The sequence below is a fragment of the Lithobates pipiens genome, unplaced genomic scaffold (genome assembly GCF_037356315.1).
Source record: "Lithobates pipiens isolate NorthernLeopardFrog02 unplaced genomic scaffold, aLitPip1_a1.2 Scaffold_27, whole genome shotgun sequence".
NCBI classification, from domain to species: domain Eukaryota; kingdom Metazoa; phylum Chordata; class Amphibia; order Anura; family Ranidae; genus Lithobates; species Lithobates pipiens.
The window spans coordinates 73,661,136-73,679,369 of NW_027507788.1; the positions used below are offsets into that span (position 1 = coordinate 73,661,136).

Here is an 18,234-nt window from a genome sequence, read left to right on the forward strand (position 1 = left end):
TGTAGGTCAAGCAACATAAAGTTTTTAGATATTTTACCAGTATACTATTTTGCAAGTAGCAACACTTTTTTTTCCCCTAATTTCAATACCATTTTTTGAGTGGGTGGCGCTACATAGGAGTAATTGAAATGGTATCTACCACCCACAACAACCAAGCTGATTCCATGGGGTTATTAAACATTTGGTAATATATTCATAAGTGCAACGCTACTTTGCCTCCTATTCGGAAAGAGTTATCAAGGTTACTGTTGGGAACAATTTAACCCTCAAAGCAGCCTCCTTAAATATGTGAAAACAATACTCTAAAATTATACCACAATAAAATTCTTCTTTGAAAATGCGAAACATTAAATATCGAAGTCATCCATTGTGCTTTAAAATTATTGTCCTTAGAAAAAGTAAAATTTTATAAGCAAAATATACAAACTCAACATATGTTCACTTTTCCTCCTGGACATGCTCTCACCTTTTGGAGTGTGACCACTAAATTATAAGAGTCACAATAAGCCTTTCCCCCTCAGGAGTTGCTGTAGTTCTCTCCACCACTCTGCGTTCACATTTCCTCTGGTTTAGTGTAGCTCAGAGTAAAGCTCATAAAACACGTGTAGTGCCTTCTATTAAAAACATGTATTAAAACATTAAAAGGCACTCAAATTGCATTGTGCACACAAATAGTTTACTTTGTAAAATCTCCAATAAATGCATACAGTTTTCCCATCAACATCTGAAAAACAACATAAGTCTTCAGCCTGTTGATCTTTTGATGGCACAGAGAATTCCAAAACTATTCCAGTTATACACTGCAGGCCCTTTTACCATAATAGGTCTCCAGCTGTGACACACCAGCTTGGAGACAACCCACTACCCACAGTGAAACCATTACCATATTCCAGCAAACCTATTTAACTGGAATACACCAGAGGGACACATACAACTGATGCGTCCCCAACACTTCCATCTCTAAAGTATTTTCTTACAGCATCAAAAGACCAACCACCGCCCAAAAGGGTGACACCTTACCCTTGAAGGCCCCTCCACACCTGCAATGTTCGTTGAATTCCTTCCTGTAACCCCAGGAACCATAAATCTATTCCCACCACAGATAAATGGACACATCCTCTCTTAGGTACAGCCCAGTATCTGACTCCAATTCCAAATGGCGGATGACCATGCAACCATTCCGAATAAAAAAAATCACCCCACCACTTTATTTACTTTTATGTGAGTTTTGTTGAGTCTGGCAACCGACCTTTCCATGCGCCAAGTCATTCGAGCCACCATGTCGGACCACGTGACCATCATATTGGGGAAGGCATTACAGAGCCACAGGAAATCAAATTTGATGTCATAATTGGCTCCCTACTGGAACAAACCTCCAGATCGTTCCCACCAACATGGAGCACTATGTCAGGTGACCTGTTAAGGTGTGCAAAACGATGCACCTCAGGTACAACCCTGCTCCACATCATCCCAGGGGGATGATAGTCCGGTCATTTTTCCTAACCAGCGGACACATGCCTTCCTCCTGGAAATACCCAGCTGCCTGCCATCTGGCCTAAAGTCTGCTCGCCTGGCCCCCCAAAAAACATATGAGTGGCCTTTGAAAGAAAATAACAAAACCACTGGATAACACCAATCTCCCCAGGAATACTCACCCAACATGAAAATAACCCCAATATACTCCTGCCGCCCATAGGACACCCCCAGCCCCCCTTGATTACCAACGATTAATCAACAAATGTGGGTGAATGTACGAATGGGATCTCCTAGAGTCCCATCTACCAATACGTTTAACAGCTGCCTCATCCAGCCCTCATTGAGCGGCCTCTGTGGCTGCCCCGATACGGAAGGAGTGCGTTGCATACTTTTTTTTTTTTCTTCCAAGCCCGCTGCCAAAAGACCCTTCCTGAAATGGCTATGAACTGAAAATTTGACAATGGAGACCCATCCCCATGTATCAGAAACGGCTCACCACGCCGGGTGCATATCTTTAAACTTCCGTACCACCCTCTCTGGACACACCAGGGAACCTGGCAGTGTAAATAGTTGCACCCACACTGCCTTGCGCACCTGGTCTGTCTTGGACCTGCACAGGAAGACTTGCAACCTGTCCCCACTACAAAACGCATCCAGCACCAATATCCCCCCCCCCCCCCCCCCCAATTTTCCGAGATGGACTGACTATTTTGCTAATCCCAAAAGGCCCAAAAAATACAAGGGAAAAGGTCGCCTTGAATAAAGCAACCTTGGATCCGGATGAACATAACGAGCCCAGCCCCACAAAAATGGTCTGTAAATTACAAAACACACAGGCCACCTAGCATCCCTGAGCTTATGTGACTTACAATATCCTTTCACCGCCTGACGAACCCAAAAATCTTTCCTAAAATCCACCCAGCCCTGCAACTTAAATAAAAATGTCAAGCCCACCAGTTTCCACCAATGCACCTTGCTCCATGTTCCTAGAAACAAAGTACAGAACCACCAGCCGTACTTCTGAATGTCCCTGCTCCACCCCAGCTAAACACAACATCTAGAACCATCCCCGCCATACCTTGGAGTAGGCCGACCATGTAGCCACACTCACCGACCTTCTGATCCATCCCGCGATGGAGACAATCTCCCACAACCACCTGGGAAAAGGGGACCCCCCTTTGCTCAGCCACTAGTGCAAGTTCCCAAAACCTGTTTCACTGAAACCAAGACCGCTAAAGTATTGTCTACCCCAGGAGGTGTACAGCATACAGAAAAATGTTCAGCTGAAGGCAGAGTAGCACCATATGCTGCAACAGCCGTATGGCAGGTTGTGACGATGCAGAGATGCAGTTAATGTCGTGTCTCCCCAGGAACTCAGCCAAGGTTCCACACTCCAATGACCATGTTAGAAGGTCCCATAACCTGATGACCCCGCTGCGTCCGTAAACAGCTCCAGGTCAAAATTACTCACCAGACTAGCAATTCATACCGATCTTCCATTATAGTGTTTTTAGAAATGTGTGCCACACCCTCAAATCCTCCCGATTGAGACGGATAAACTGGGTAGAGAACCTAACACCTGCTTTGATAGCCGTCTGCAAAAAAACCTGCCCATTGGAAGGGCATGCAAAGTTAAACTTACCCAACAGGGATTGCAGCTTCCGCAGCTGGATCTTGCGTAGTCCCAATATCCAACGGATCTCCATCTTGAGGGCCAACAATTCATCCTCCAGCAAATGACACTCCATGGCGTCGAGAACTATGCCTAAGAAACTTAGAATGGTAGTCAGGCCTTCCTTCTTGTCCACAGTCAATTGAATACCGAACCTACCTGCAATGTGCTGCAGTGTGGACAAAAGTATCACACACGCCTTAAAAGACGGCAGACCCACGCATAGGAAATCATCCAAATAATGGATGACGGAATTTACCCCTGCTACATCTAGGACCATCCATTAAAAAAAAAGAACTGAACTTCTCCAACAGAACGCAGAAAGCCGAGCAACTCGTAGGCAAGCAAAATTTGTCCTGCTAACAGCACCCTAACAGCTGGAAACTTGCGGGTGGACAAGGAGTAAACAAAAAGCAGATTCAAAGTCTATCCTGGACACCCTGTTTTAAATGTGCTCCTAACTGCCCTTCAAAACACGCATAAACCTAGGGGGGGGGCGTGGCTAGCGCGCAGCGGTATGGACGCGCAGTGAGAGAGCTCCGCTCCAGCACCGAGATCTAAAGCAAACGGAGGCGGCAGATCATCACTACGGATACCCCAACTGGCTCCCGAGTGTATACTCACCCTCCGGAGATGACCCGCAAATGGAGCAACCCTTCCCAACCGAGGAAACTTCGGGACTTTTTCACTCCTAAAGGCCACGAGGCCCAAGATGGCGCCAGAGGCGGCTCTTCTCCCCCCGCCTGCCGGGCCTCTCTCTCCGTCCTCTTCGGCATCACCGAGCCCAGGCTCAGACAGAGGGTCCCAACGACGGACTCCGGATGCATCGACGCCGCTGTCCTGTAGCCCGGTCAAATCACGGCCTCGCCTGGCGACAGACCCATCGGGGAACGAGGTTAGTGCACACATAAGCTCCATGGACGACACTAGAGACTTGGCTGATACCATTAACTCTTTCCCTACGCTGAACCAACCCATATCTGACACTACTCTTAAAGACATGCTAGTCTCCCTGCGGAGCTCATTACACTCTGATATGATGGAATGCATGCGAAACTTTAAATCAGAAGTGACTGCATTGGGTGGTAGAGTCGACCATGTTGAAAAAAAAATGGGGGAATATGCCACTTCATATAACACACTTGTAGACTCCCACAATGATCAGGCGGATGAAGTAGCCTGGCTTAAGGCCAAAATGGCGGACCTCGAGGACAGGTCCCGCCGCAACAATATAAAGCTACGCGGGGTCCCTGAGAGCGTACCACCCGCGCAACTGCATCAATACGCTAAAGACCTACTTGTGGCATATCTACCCTCGCTCCCATCCACTGAATTGGTCATCGACCGTATACACCGTCTCCCCAGGCCGTCACACCTTTCTGACAACACACCTCGGGACGTGTTAATGAGGGTGCACTTTTACCATGTGAAAGAAAACTTGATGGCCGCCTACCGTAAGAACTCTGATCCACCGGAACCATACTCAAACCTACAACTGTATGCAGACCTCTCACAATACACTATGCAAAAGCGTAGGTCCCTCCTGTCAATCACCAAAGCATTGAGGAATCACAACATCCTCTATAGGTGGGGATACCCGACCAAACTTATTGTCACCCGGGACGGTAAAACATCCGTAATCTCTGACTTGGATGAAGGCTTGAATATGCTCCGATTATGGGACATTTTGCCAGCCCAAGACCCAAGCGACCGAGCTCCTAGCTCCCCTCCGACAGTAAGTAATGATTGGCAAGTCGTATCCCGCAAGCGACACAGTAAGAGGTCGGAAAAGAGTACACCCCGGTTGGATAATACTTAACACAACAAGATCTCAGATGCTCTGGAACTCTCAGCCCGTTTTCTCCCCAGTTTGCAATATGTGCAGTATGTCTGCCATCGGATTCCTGCGAGAATCCAACTTTTTACCTCCTCACATGTTGATGCTTTACCCTTATTTGACTTTTCTTTTTTCTTCATATATCTATTATTTTTTTTTATTTTCTCTACAACCTCGGTCATGGAGCTGCTGCATCCCGCGAGAAGACGACTCTTCCGACATCTTCAACAGTGGACCTCTTCACCGGATTTCCAAGAGGCTTATCCAGTTATTAAGGTACCTTACATCACAGCTTTCTTTCCCTACGATCTATAATTCAAGGTAACCTCCTTCAATGTTCGGGGACTAAATCACCCTGCCAAACGAGCCTCACTGTGGAAAGAAGCCCTACAGTTGGGCTCGGAGATCCTATGTGTTCAAGAAACACACTGGTTATCTTCTAACGAACCTGTCTTCAAACACCCCAGATTTCCACATATTTTCCGAGCTTCCGCTCCTGCTAAAAAAAGAGGAGTCCTTGTTGCTGTAAAGGATTCCCTTGCGTTCACTCTCCAAGACTCCCTCATTGACCCTGAAGGACGATACATTGTGCTGGTTGGCAGTTTAGACAATGAACTTATCACCTTGATTAATCTTTATGCACCCAACACCCACCAGATACGCTTTCTAAAAAAGCTTTTGCGTAAAGTAGAACCAATAAAACGAGGCGAACTGTTAATTTGCGGAGACTTCAATATTACGCCTAATTACGAGGTGGACACAACTTCTAAAGCGCAGCGCCCTTTACCTAATCTGCAACCTTTACTACATGCTGAAGCCCTATATGATGTCTGGAGGTGTCAACATTCCACTGAACGAGACTACTCCTTCCATTCCTCCAGACACAACTCATATTCACGTATTGACTTATTCTTAACTGACAAATTTTTACTTCAAAATATTTCATCTTCAACTATCCACGATATTACATGGTCTGACCATACCCCCGTGTCCATTACGGTGGATGGGGGGCGCGGTCGGACACCTGCTAGTGTCTGGCGTGCTAATCCTCATATTCTTCAACAACCGCAGCATGTTACTTATATTTCTGGAAAACTGAAAGAATATTTCTCTTTTAACGCTTCTTCTGTAACTAACCCGTTTACTGTTTGGTGTGCCCATAAGGCCTTTATTAGGGGTATTCTTATTCAGCTTGGCTCACGGGTGAGGAGGCAGAGGACACAAAGGCTTGACACCATCCTTACTGAGATTAAACAATTAGAAAGCCAAAACAAGTCCCCAAGCAAATCTAACCCCACCATATCACATCGTCTAACCAAATTGCGCTCGGATCTCAGGCTCCTCCTACTAGAGCAATACGATAAACATGTTCACTCACTAAAAGTATCACACTACGCGTCTGGTAACCGAGCTGGTAAACTACTAGCTCAGAGACTGAAAAGCAGTAAACATAAAACTAACATCCCATTCCTACTCCGTACCTCTGACAAGAGTAAGATCTACAACCCTCTAGACATAGCCAATTCCTTTGCGGAATATTATTCTGCACTGTACAACCTGAGAGACGACCCAACCACACCACAACCTACTGCGACTGACATTCAAAAATTTTTAGCTGACCTGTCCCTTCCTACCCTATCACAGGAACAATTAGACTCTCTCAATTCACCGATCACGGAACCTGAGATCCGAAAAGCTATTAAAACTCTTCCACAGGGAAAATCTCCAGGACCTGATGGCCTCCCGAATTGTTACTACAGAAATTTCTTGGAAGTTCTGTCCCCAGCTCTAGAAACGGTCTTCTCGACTGCTGTGTCCTCTGCCTCATTCCCCCCTGAAATGCTAAATGCATTCATTGTTACTATACCGAAGCCTGGGAAGGAGCCTACTACCCCGGCTAACTTCAGACCAATATCGTTACTAAATACTGATGTAAAGTTATATGCCAAAATCTTGTCTCACAGGCTCCTTCCTATTTTACCATCCTTGATTGGACCGGAACAAACTGGTTTTACAAAAGGCAGACAAGCCTCTGATGCCACCAGAAGAGTGGCTATTACTACTCATACTGTACTTTATGTTTTCCTTCTGTGATATTAATGTTCAAGATTGTGAAATACGTACAATTCTTGTTTTTCCCTGTTTCAAAAATCTAATAAAAAATATTTGAAAAAAAAAAAAACACGCATAAACTTCATATTTTGTTACTTCGGCGATCCGGCAAGTATCCACGTTTCCCAGGGCATCTTGCAACGATCTGGCCAAGGCCCCTGACTCCACAACTGCAACTCCTTGCGCTGGTGAAGATACTATGGGCCCGGTGGTAGAAAGAGCAACTGCCGTAACCAGGAGGACGGGGTATACCACACTGGGTCCCATACCTGCACCGTCCGCAACTGTTCCACTACCCGACTGGTCCCATGGTGACACCTGTAGGGTTGTCCCCAAGTTATCCCTGGTGAAGTGCTGCACTAAGTCCCGCAGCCCCCCCTAACAAATCCCATAGCTGTGAATCTGTACTGGATGTGGGTGGTGGAACACCCACCACCTGCGGGCCGGACACAGAGCCCACCGCTACCCACGATGTGGCTCCTCACGCTACTGCCACGCTCCCATCGGCTACCCCCATCAAGCTTCCCAAAGCATTAACAGAACTAGCAAATAAGTTAGCAGACTTACCACGCTGACCAGAGGTGCCCCCAGCAGCCCAGCTCCAGAATGCCCCAGCGCAGGCCGGCTCTGCGATTCCTCCTCCTACTCTGAGCAAGCTCACCCTCCGACTGTACTTCTGGCAGTGGCAGATCATAAGCTTGAAGCAGCCTAGTCGATTGGGTCCTGGTTGCCGTGGATCCATGCTGTTTTTTGCTCCACCTCCCAGCACCGGATCCGCCCACAGAACTGTTGTTGCGACCGCCCTTACGTGCCGGACCCCGGGTCACGATCTCCACTTTCCTGCAGCACTCCCCTCCCCTTCTCCTTCCTAGCGAGGATGATCTCGGGCACACCAGAGCTGCCCTCTGCATCAGGTAATGGCCCAGCAGCCGTGACATTGCCTCTCCCTTGCTGAGACTCCCCCGTCCATATACATCAGAGGGGGAGGAGTACGCGGGCTCCAGGCGGTGCCACCTGGTGAAGGAGGCATGCACACTCTACCTGACTACCCACCCATGAGCAAAGATTCCATTGAGGCCTGCCACCCACAGAAGCCGGTGGGTGCTTCGCTGGTGGGCCTGACGGGCGCAAAGCTCGGGGGAGGATTCAGGCATAAAACGCTCCAGCGGCCTAGACCGCCAAGTGCGTGGGATGTCCTGCCCCCCCGCAGCCTACCCAGATGCTTGGTCCTCCAACAGGGCTGCTACCTGGCTTCGCACCCACTCAGTCCTCATAGATGCTGCAGCCGCCCTCAGCTGGGCTAGGATCCTATCAATGTCGGCCACCTTCTCTGCAGATGTGACAAGCGGCAGCGTGGAAACTGCCTGCTGTCCCTCCACTGATGCCTGGGAGCCCCCACCTCCCCCTTTAAATCAACTACCCCTCCCCATCCTGTTGCTCCTGGCCAATACAAGCTCTCCCCATCTTTCCACCTACACTTCCTTAACCCAATAGTTATACTTATCACCCTGTCATGCTGGCCCTTTACTGTCCTTTTCATTTTATTTCTCTTGTTCCAGGCCTTACTTTACATGACTGCTTCCTTATCATACTATACAGCTAGTTTTCTTTTATTACACACACACACACACACACACACACAATATATAAGCAGCTATACTGATACATAGACAATTAGAACTCATGTCCCTCATTAAGCTACTGAAGAAAGATTTTACAGTGATTGATTATAAACAATCCTATTTTTTACTTTATTATGACCATTTTACATGATGCAGCAATTTTGTATTATCTTCCAGGTAAAGGAAGCATTGAAATCCCTGTTCTGTGCATGCTTATTGCTGGAGAGTCCAAGATGCTGGAGGTAAAGCATGGGAATTTTAGAGGTTACAGAGTTCAAATCTTCCAATTAAAACAAATAAAATAAAAGTCAGCTACTACAAATACTGCAGCTGCTGACTATTAATAATCAGACACTTACCTGTCCCAGCGTCCAGCGATGCGGGGGAACAAAGCCGTGCTCGTTTCCCCCTCCTCTCTGTGGCGCCAGCATTGTCACTGACTGTGGGCGCCCGGCTGTGAAGCCCAGCATGAGCCGCGCTGTGACTGGCCGGGTGATCATCGAGTACCTGTGACGTGTCCCAGATGATTGGCGAGGGGAGGGGGGGGGGAGAGGTGATCTCCCTTCTGTCGCTGAGGTTGTGCCAGGAGGAAGTGGGAGCTGGAACCCTCAAAGGGGGTTTCCACTAACCCCCCCCCCAAAAAAAAATAATAATAATAATTACATGCCAAAAGTGACACGTCAGAGGGCCACCTTGCCTTAAAGTGGAAGTTCCATTTTTAGGTGGAACTTGGCTTTAACATCCCCTTGCTGAGATATTCAACTGCAAAGTCTCATGTTTCATAGCTTCTTACATAATGTAATTGAAATTCCAAATTGAGATGCCCTCAAGACAGTTATCTTGAACTGTTGCAGATATAGAATCTGTCATTTAAAGTGCCCAGTTAATAAAATGTAGGGAGCAAGATCCATTTGCCCAAACTAAAATATCAGTTTTGGATGGAGTAGCCCAATAACATTTAAGACTGGGTTCACATATGTGCAGGCGTGGCTCACAGCAGGGGGTCCGGTGCGTCCCTGTTCACCAATTCGGGTGTGAATCGGGTCCAAATATTTGCATGACTCGGAACCAAAGATGCACGGGACCCTTTCCAAATGCAGACCACGGCCACCCTGTAGGTGTGGGAAGCGGCTTCATTGGGAGCCGCGAACACTCTCCTCTAGGGCAAATTAAATGCGCAGAATCCCACATCCAATTTACACAAGTGTGGACCCAGCCTAAAGAGTTAGTCCACCCAAACATAAGATATTTTAATTCTGGCGCTTTGATCACTCATCTGCTTCTTAGGTCAGAACTTTCTTTAAAATCTAAACAACTAGATGTCCCACAGCCCACGAGGATGTCAAACAAAATTCTAATTTTCAGCTGCATCCCTAAAGGGCCTGACTCACATAGGCCTTAAATACAAAACAATATATATATATATATATATATATATATATATATATATATATATATATATATATATATATATATATATATATTGTTTGGAATCTGTTTTTTTTTTTTTTTTTTTTTTTTTGTTAGGCAGTGTGTTTTACTGTACCTGGCTTGTCTGGCAAAACATTTCATTGCTTCATTTCCATTGATCACAATTGTCCCCTTTATATAACCTAATTTATGCTATTTTCAGAGGGTCTACAATGCCACAATGAGCCCCATCCCATGCCTCTTGGTTGCTGGCTCCGGGGGGGTTGCCGACTGCCTGGCTGAAATCCTGGAGGAGTCATTGCCAATGGAATCCATTAGAACTGTAATAGAAGAGAAGTTAAAACTGCATTTTCCCAAGGAGAATTTGACCAAAATGGTTGGGAAGGTGAGAGATGTATGTCAAAATTGAATAACAATTGTTGCAATAATAACACAAATTACTATGATATATGTAAGCATCATCTAAAAAGCATGTGTTTTTAAAACAAAAGTGCATGTAACTCTAAAGCCCTGTTCTGACACGTGCATTTATACAATCATGTGTTTAGCCACTGTAATGCACATTACTATACACATTGTGAACATATTTAGGAGATGCTCCTATTCATTTCTAATTGGTTCCCAACACGCATCCAAAAACGCACATGACCCTAATGCACTACTACTTCTGTAGATACCTGTGATGTCATGTCACAATATTTTGAAGAATCAATCAGTTATCATGAAGCGTATATATTTGTTGTGCTTCTGAAATCTATCAGATCGTAGACGGTCACAGTTTCTTACATGGAGTCTGGTTGACTAGTGACATATATACTGTTTTAATGTACAGTGTATGTGTATATATCTGTGTGTGTGTGTATATATGTATGTTTATATATTAGGGCTGTTACTGATTAAAATTTTCGTGTTCGATTAAGCGATTTTTTTTACATAGATTAATCGACTAATTTAGATTAATTATAATGTACATACAGATCCAACTACTTTTAGCCGATTTCCTTGTCTTGCAACTCTGCATTAGTCAGTGGTAAATGTGGTATATACTATATACAATTACCCGACACTAGTTAGTTTCCACAATCCATGACTTAACTTCACAGTTCACACAAATACGTTTTAAATTCAAACTGTAGCACTGACATAAGTAATTATTTTTTTTCCACAGTAGCGTGACAATCCCTCCACCTCTGGTCTAACTAATCAGTCTCACCTTATGGCATGGACCCCTCATGCCTCCTTAGATCTCAGCAAGGACGCCAGGTCATGGGTAGAAAGAAAAGATCTAAGTGCTCACCGCTTAAGTATAAGATTTAATTGTTGTGTTCAAACACAAACTACTCACATAAAGATGATAAAAACACAGCATGTAAAGCCGACAATTGTGTTAGTTTCATAGGGCAGCAGCGGGTGATGTCATGCGTAGCCCCTGCCCCGTACACGTTATGTTCAATCAGAACTTCAATGTCACTGCACTCCTCCCCCCTCCCCTTAGTTAGCAGATGGAGGCACTTGGGAAAGGGGGGAGGAGTCCAGTGATGTCGATGTCCGTGACATCACCAGATCTCTGATGGAACTCCCTGAAGACCTGGAAGCCAGCGGAGAAGTGAGTACCAATCAAAAGAATTTTGATTGATCAAAAAAATGTATTGATTAATTGAGGAATTAATCTTTGATGTCCACAGCCCTAATATATATATATATATATATATATATATATATATATATATATATATATATATATAATATATATATAATATATATATTATTATTTTTGCATAATTGTGTATTATATGTGTTTTAGGTTAACCCTGTAGGTACACTGAAAGTCCCGCTCTACTTTCCTCCCTATATATTGTGGGGTGGGTTTCTATTCTATGTAAAAATGTTCTTTGCAAAGTGAATATTTACTTTGCTAAGTAATCATCCTTTAGTCTTTAACCACTTAAGGACAGCCACATGTAATTATACGTCGGGACAATGGCACGGACAGGCACAAGCACGTACCCGTATGTGCCTGCCTTCCAGCGGGTGGGGGGTCCAATCACAACCCCTCACGCTGGCTGCGGCGGTCCGTTTCGCTTCAGGAGCGATCCGGGATGAAGGGGTGGCCATTGGTTTCTGGCCATCTCCTCGCGATCGCTCCTGGCGAATGAGAAGCTTCCCCTGCCTGTGTTTACACTACTAGGAAGTGATGTCAGGAAGTGATGTCACTCTCCTCATGGCGGTCTTTTTGACCGGACGGCGAGGAGAGAAGACATCATAGTAAGTGCACCAACACTCCACTGGCACATAGGTACACATAGGCACACTTTCACCCCCAGTCACCCCCCCCCCAGTCACATTGTCACTGATTGCAGTGATCATTTATTTACTGATCACTGCATTTAGTGTCAGTTGTGACTGTAAAAAGTGTCAGGGCAGCTAGTGTTAGGTCCAGGGTAGCTCCCTACCCCCCCAATAAAGGTTTAACCCCTTGATTGCCCCCCAGGTAACCCTTTCATCCCCTTTTGCCAGTGTCACTAAGCGATAGTTTTTTTGATTGCTGCATTAGTGTCACTGGTGCCGCTAGGTAGCCAGTTATTTTTTAGGTTCACCGCCAGGTTTTTATAGCGTTAGGTACCCCCATATACTACCTAATAAAGGTTTTAACCCCCTGATTGCCCCTAGTTAACCCTTTCACCAGTGATCACCGTATAAGTGTTACGGGTGGCGCTGATTAGTTAGTTTGCTTTTTATAGCATCAGGGCACCCGCCATTTATTACCCAATAAAGGTTTAACCCCCTGATCACCCAGCGGGTTATATCAATTAGGTTTTAGGGTCTGCGTCGCCCCAGACAGCGCTAGGTTAGTGCCAGTACTGCTAACACCCACGCACAAAGCATACACCTCCCGTAGTGGTATAGTATCTGAACAGATCAATATCTGATCTGATTAGATCTATACTAGCGTCCCCAGCAGTTTAGGGTTCCATTGTTCCATTGTTAGCGGGATCAGTCCAGATACCTGCTAGCACCTGCGTTTTGCCTCTCCGCCCAGCCCACCCAAGTGCAGTATTGATCGATCACTGTCACTTACAAAACACTAAACACATAACTGCAGTGTTCACAGAGTCAGGCCTGATCCCTGCGATCGCTAACCGTTTTTTTTTGGTAGCGTTTTATACAGTCGCTGACAGCCTAGGTGCTTTTTTACCTGTGAATCTCACTAGTGTACCACTAAATTTAGAGCCCGAAATAGCAAAGCGAAGGTACACTAGTGAAGAGGCCTACACGTTTCTGGGCATGACAGATGGTGAAGAGGAAGTCACTTATCTGTCAGATTCAGGCTCAATGAAATAAAAAATGAATGTCCTTAGAAATCCTGAAGGCGGTGCTTGGTTTTCGGGGTCCCGTACACGGCCAGGCTCCAAAAAAGTCCCCCATATGTGGTATCCTCATAGTCAGGAGAAGCAGCAGAATGTATTTTGGGGTATAATTTCACATATGCCCATAGCATGTGTGAGCAATATATCATTTAGTGACAACTTTGTGCAAAAAAAAAAAAAGTTTGTAATATTCCTGCAACTTGTGGCAAATATAAAATATTCCATGGACTCAACATGCCTCTCAACAAATAGCTTGGGGTGTCTACTTTCCAAAATGAAGTCATTTGGGGGGGGGGGGGTTGTACTGCCCTGCCATTTTAGCACCTCAAGAAATGAGATGGGCAGTCATAAATTAAAAGCTGTGTAAATTCCAGAAAATGTACTCTAGATTGTAGACGCTATAACTTTTGCGCAAACCAATAAATATATACGCTTATTGACCTTTTTTTTTTTTTACTAAAGACATGTAGCTGAATACATTTTGGCCTAAATGTATGACTAAAATTGAGTTTATTCAATTTTTCTTATAACAAAAAGTAGAAAATTTTCGGTCTTTTTCCATTTATATTGTAAAAAAAATAAAAATCGCAGAGGCAATCAAATACCATCAAAAGAAAGCTCTATTTGTGGGAAGAAAAGGACGCAAATTTCATTTGGGTACAACATTGCATGACCGCGCAACTACCAGTTAAAGCAGTGCAGTGCGAAATTGCAAAAAGACCTCTGGTCCTTAGGCTGACAATTGGTCCAGGGCTTAAGTGGTTAATATATTAACCACAGTGTCTCAAATTATTGAAGCTAGAGGCAGTCAGGAAACTATTCCTTTCAGAAAGAGGTCAGCAATGGCAACCTGTCACACCTGTCACCTCAATGCAGGTGGTCAGACACTATAGCTGGCCACTGTGTTCTTCACCTGCAGTAGCCCCTTTTCCCATAAGGCAAGCAGGCCTACTATTACTTGGTGGCCCCAGGTCTTATACACAATGCTATGTTACCTGTCTACCTTGCCAGGGCACAAAATGAGCAAAGCAAACAGGCACTTGCGGATTGGAAGACAGGCAGAGTGGTTCAATGACAGTCCAGGTAAAAGGCAGGTAGAGTTCAGAGAATAGCCTGATATCTGGTCCAAGGTCATACACAGAGAAATCCAATCGAGCTGGGCAGACAGGGGGCATGATCAGATATTGCACATGTAATCACTCTAACACAAGCATGAGACTGACTGTTTGGCTTAAATTGATTCTGGTCACCACACAGAGACTGGCCACATTAATCACCTTGCAGGTGGACAGATAGACGAGTCGAAAATCATAGCCAAAACCAGGATGCTGGCATGGGGAGCAGGAGCGCTAGATGCTCCTGATACAGCCTTTATTTTTATTTTTTGATGCATACTCTTAAATGTGCCTGAGTCCTTTCACCTCACTCCTAAAACAAGGTTTGCTGGAGCTTTTCTACATAACTGCATTTGGAAGGGCAACCCACACAAAGATGGTTACACCTTTAATTGATTTGGTATAAAACAGGCTGTTTCTCTTGTTTTTATCCTCCATTGCTTTACAAAACTGTCGGTGGCATTGCCAATTGGCACCATTCTCACACTCCAAATCACCCTGGTGAACGATGAAAATTCAAAGATGTAATTTAAAGTGTTACTAAACCCACAACAGTAAAACCAGTCTGTATATGCAGTAAAACATGCTTGTTATACTCACTGTGGAGCCTAAGAGGTAATCCTCTGCATTGTGTAAAAAGGCTGTTTGATTCTAAATTATTTGATCCTCCCCTTCTTCCACTTTACCCAGTCTATCTAATGATAAGACGGAGCCTTTGGAGTCACTCCGCACATGCTCTGTTTAGTGTGTATTGCTAGCGTTCTTTTTTTCTAGGGATGGTGCATGTAATAAGCACAGGGCCAATCAGCACTGTCCAGACAGAGGGTCAGGGGTCGCCTCATAAGACAGTCAGAGTAAAATGAAAATGCTTCCTACATGCTTTAACTGGACACAGATAAAAGTCACAAAACTTCAATATGCCACTGATGAGAAAAGGGCCTTAGCAGTTTATTTACTAAAATAATTACATTTCCCTGCTCAGTGTAGTGTGGGAGATCAGATGCAATATAGTGAATGCAGTGTCCTGGTTTTAGTAACACGTTAAGGATGACACCTATATATTATGAAAGTATTCATCCTCACCTTTCCTTTACTATATACCCCAAGTGGTTATGGATTAAAATGTGCTAAAAACAATTCTTGTTGCCTATAGCAAATGACCAGCTTGCATCTACCATTTCTGCAGTTGCGCATTAAAAAAATTGATGTTCTTGTTAGCTTAACTGTCATACATAAGTATCTGTGTCATTTAAGCTGCTGCATCAGTGGGGAAGAAAAAAATGCTGTTGTATCATTGTCAGTGGGAGGAAAAAATGCTGCTGCATTGGTGGTGTCACTCTGAGGAGGACTTCTTTGGCATCCGTGGGGTGAAAGAGGGGAGATGGGAGGCTGGGGGCTTTGTGGAGTGCATTTTATTAAGGGGTCCTGTGTGACATTAAGGAGAGAGACATTAAGGGCTCTTAGGGAGGTTTGGTGGCTATGTGAGACTTTATGAGAAAGGGGAGCTCTGGGACTGTGTTGCAACCCTCAGTGTACTTACAGTTCAGACATCTTTTATTGTGTGCCTGAGAACAAAGGCAACTTCTCCTTCTTCCTATCCCTGGTCATGAGGTATGTCATATGTCAAGGGGAAACCAGAAGTATGGTAGTCTGCCCTCATTCCCCAATGGACAACCGTACTGAGAAAGAGATCAGTTCTAAGTGGGCACCCCCTCTCCATCCTCTCTTATATCCACAGTAGGCTGCCATATGGAGATATGAGAGGGCAGAAGCTTCCTTACAGCAGCTATCATAGCCTCAGCTTTGTCTGACAGGAGTGACACTTCTGTCAGTCTTGGTAAAGCACCCCAACAAGTTCAGTGCGCCCACCCCCGCCAAAAAAAAAAAAAAAACATTGTGCCTGGTGCAAGTAGAATGGAGCACCAATAAGTTCACATTGCCCCCACCTTGATCCAGCCCTGCTCAAGCATACAGTGAGGTGTCATATGTAATGTGAAGTTCCTTCTTGTCTCTTAATTATTTTAATTAGGCGTGACAGTTAGGCAAACATGGGTACCTGTACCTGCAGAAACGTCTTTTCAATTAATGTCAAATTTAGCTGACTGTCAATTAGATGTGTGCCATAGTTGTGAGATGACATTTCTTTGACTGTTGTGCAAACTAGTCGATTCAGTATAGCATACATGCATGTCTACCAGCCTTATCACAAGAAAGTAATAGCAATCACAATACAAACTGTCTAGAACTCTGATTACCATATAGTAGTATTACTTTTTTATGTATTTATTTATTGAAAAAAATATTTCGTCTGTATGTCTGCCTTAAAGTATAATGTGCTTTGCCAAATCTAGGTTGAAAAGATAGTAGAGAATCGTGAATTGGTCACAGTCTACTCAAACACAGATGGGACAGAGGATTTTGAGACTGTTATCTTGAAAGCCTTGGTTAAAGGTAATCATATACATATTATACTGTAGAATATCATACTATCTTTGCTGGTTTTGGCCTTTAAAAATTTAGGATTTCTATTTATTTTTTATTTTTTTTGCACAGCTTGCAAGAAGCATTCCAGCGATGCCACCGAATATCTGGATGAACTGAAATTAGCGGTGGCCTGGAACAGGGAGGACATTGCAAAAACAGAGCTGTTTCATGGAGAAATCCAGTGGCGGGTAAGACACGTTATCAATAATTTATGTCATTGATTTTGTCTTGGCTACCAGCATGTAAAGTGTACAATTTAGCATGTTCCCTATTTGTAAAGATGTGTAATTTTGATTTGATAATTTTGTTACAAAGTCAATGATACCCAACTTCCGTGCTTTGTTCAATGCTATGCACGTGGATCCTGGAGGGGGGGTTTAGATGCACTCACTGCACTGACTGGAGATTCAGTTCAGGAAGCATTACTCATCAGCAACATCTGTTAGCTACGCTTTTATTTAACCACCTCAATACAGTGCACTTACACCCCCTTCCTGACCAGACCAATTTTCAGCTTTCAGCGCTCTCACAGTTTGAATGACAATTACTCAGTCATCCAACAATGTATCCATATGAAACTTGCGTCCTTTTTTCCACACAAATAGAGCTTTCTTTTAGTGGTATTTAATCACTAGTGGGTTTTTTATTTTTTGTGCTATAAATAAAATAAAACGTACATTTTGTGAAAAAAATTCCTTTTTCTTTGTTTCTGTCATAAATATTTGCTAATTAGTAATTTTTCTTCATAAATTTTGGCCAAAATTTATACTGCTACCTATCTTTGGTAAAAATAACCCACATTAGTATATATTATTTGGTCTTTGAAAGTTATAGAGTCTACAAACTATGGTGCCAATCACTGAAAATTTATCACTTCTGATCAGGCCTTCAGTACATCAGGTGTACCTCATTTCTTGAGACACTAACAAGTCAGGAACGTACAAATACCCCCCAAATGACCCCTTTTTACAAAGTAGACATTCCAAGGTATTAAGTAAGTAGCATGGTGAGTTTTAAGTTGTCATTTTTTTCCCACAATTCTTTGCAAAATGAAGATTTTTTTTATTATTTTTTTTTTTACAAAATTGTCATATTATCAGGTTATTTCTCACACACA

General features: G+C 44.1%; 1 protein-coding gene across 2 annotated transcripts in view; it reads left to right on the forward strand.

Moving 5' to 3' along the window:
- The window catches only part of TRPM4 (transient receptor potential cation channel subfamily M member 4), an 864,058-nt gene that overhangs the window by 458,898 nt on the left and 386,926 nt on the right, over positions 1–18,234 (forward strand). Inside the window, exons 7-10 of one of the 2 annotated variants that reach the window (XM_077457078.1) lie at positions 8,897–8,961; positions 10,353–10,544; positions 16,985–17,084; positions 17,187–17,305. In XM_077457078.1, coding sequence (XP_077313204.1) covers positions 8,897–8,961; positions 10,353–10,544; positions 16,985–17,084; positions 17,187–17,305 — 476 coding nt within the window. The remainder of the gene's footprint in view (positions 1–8,896; positions 8,962–10,352; positions 10,545–16,984; positions 17,085–17,186; positions 17,306–18,234) is intronic. The other variant, XM_077457079.1, reaches the window with a different exon arrangement.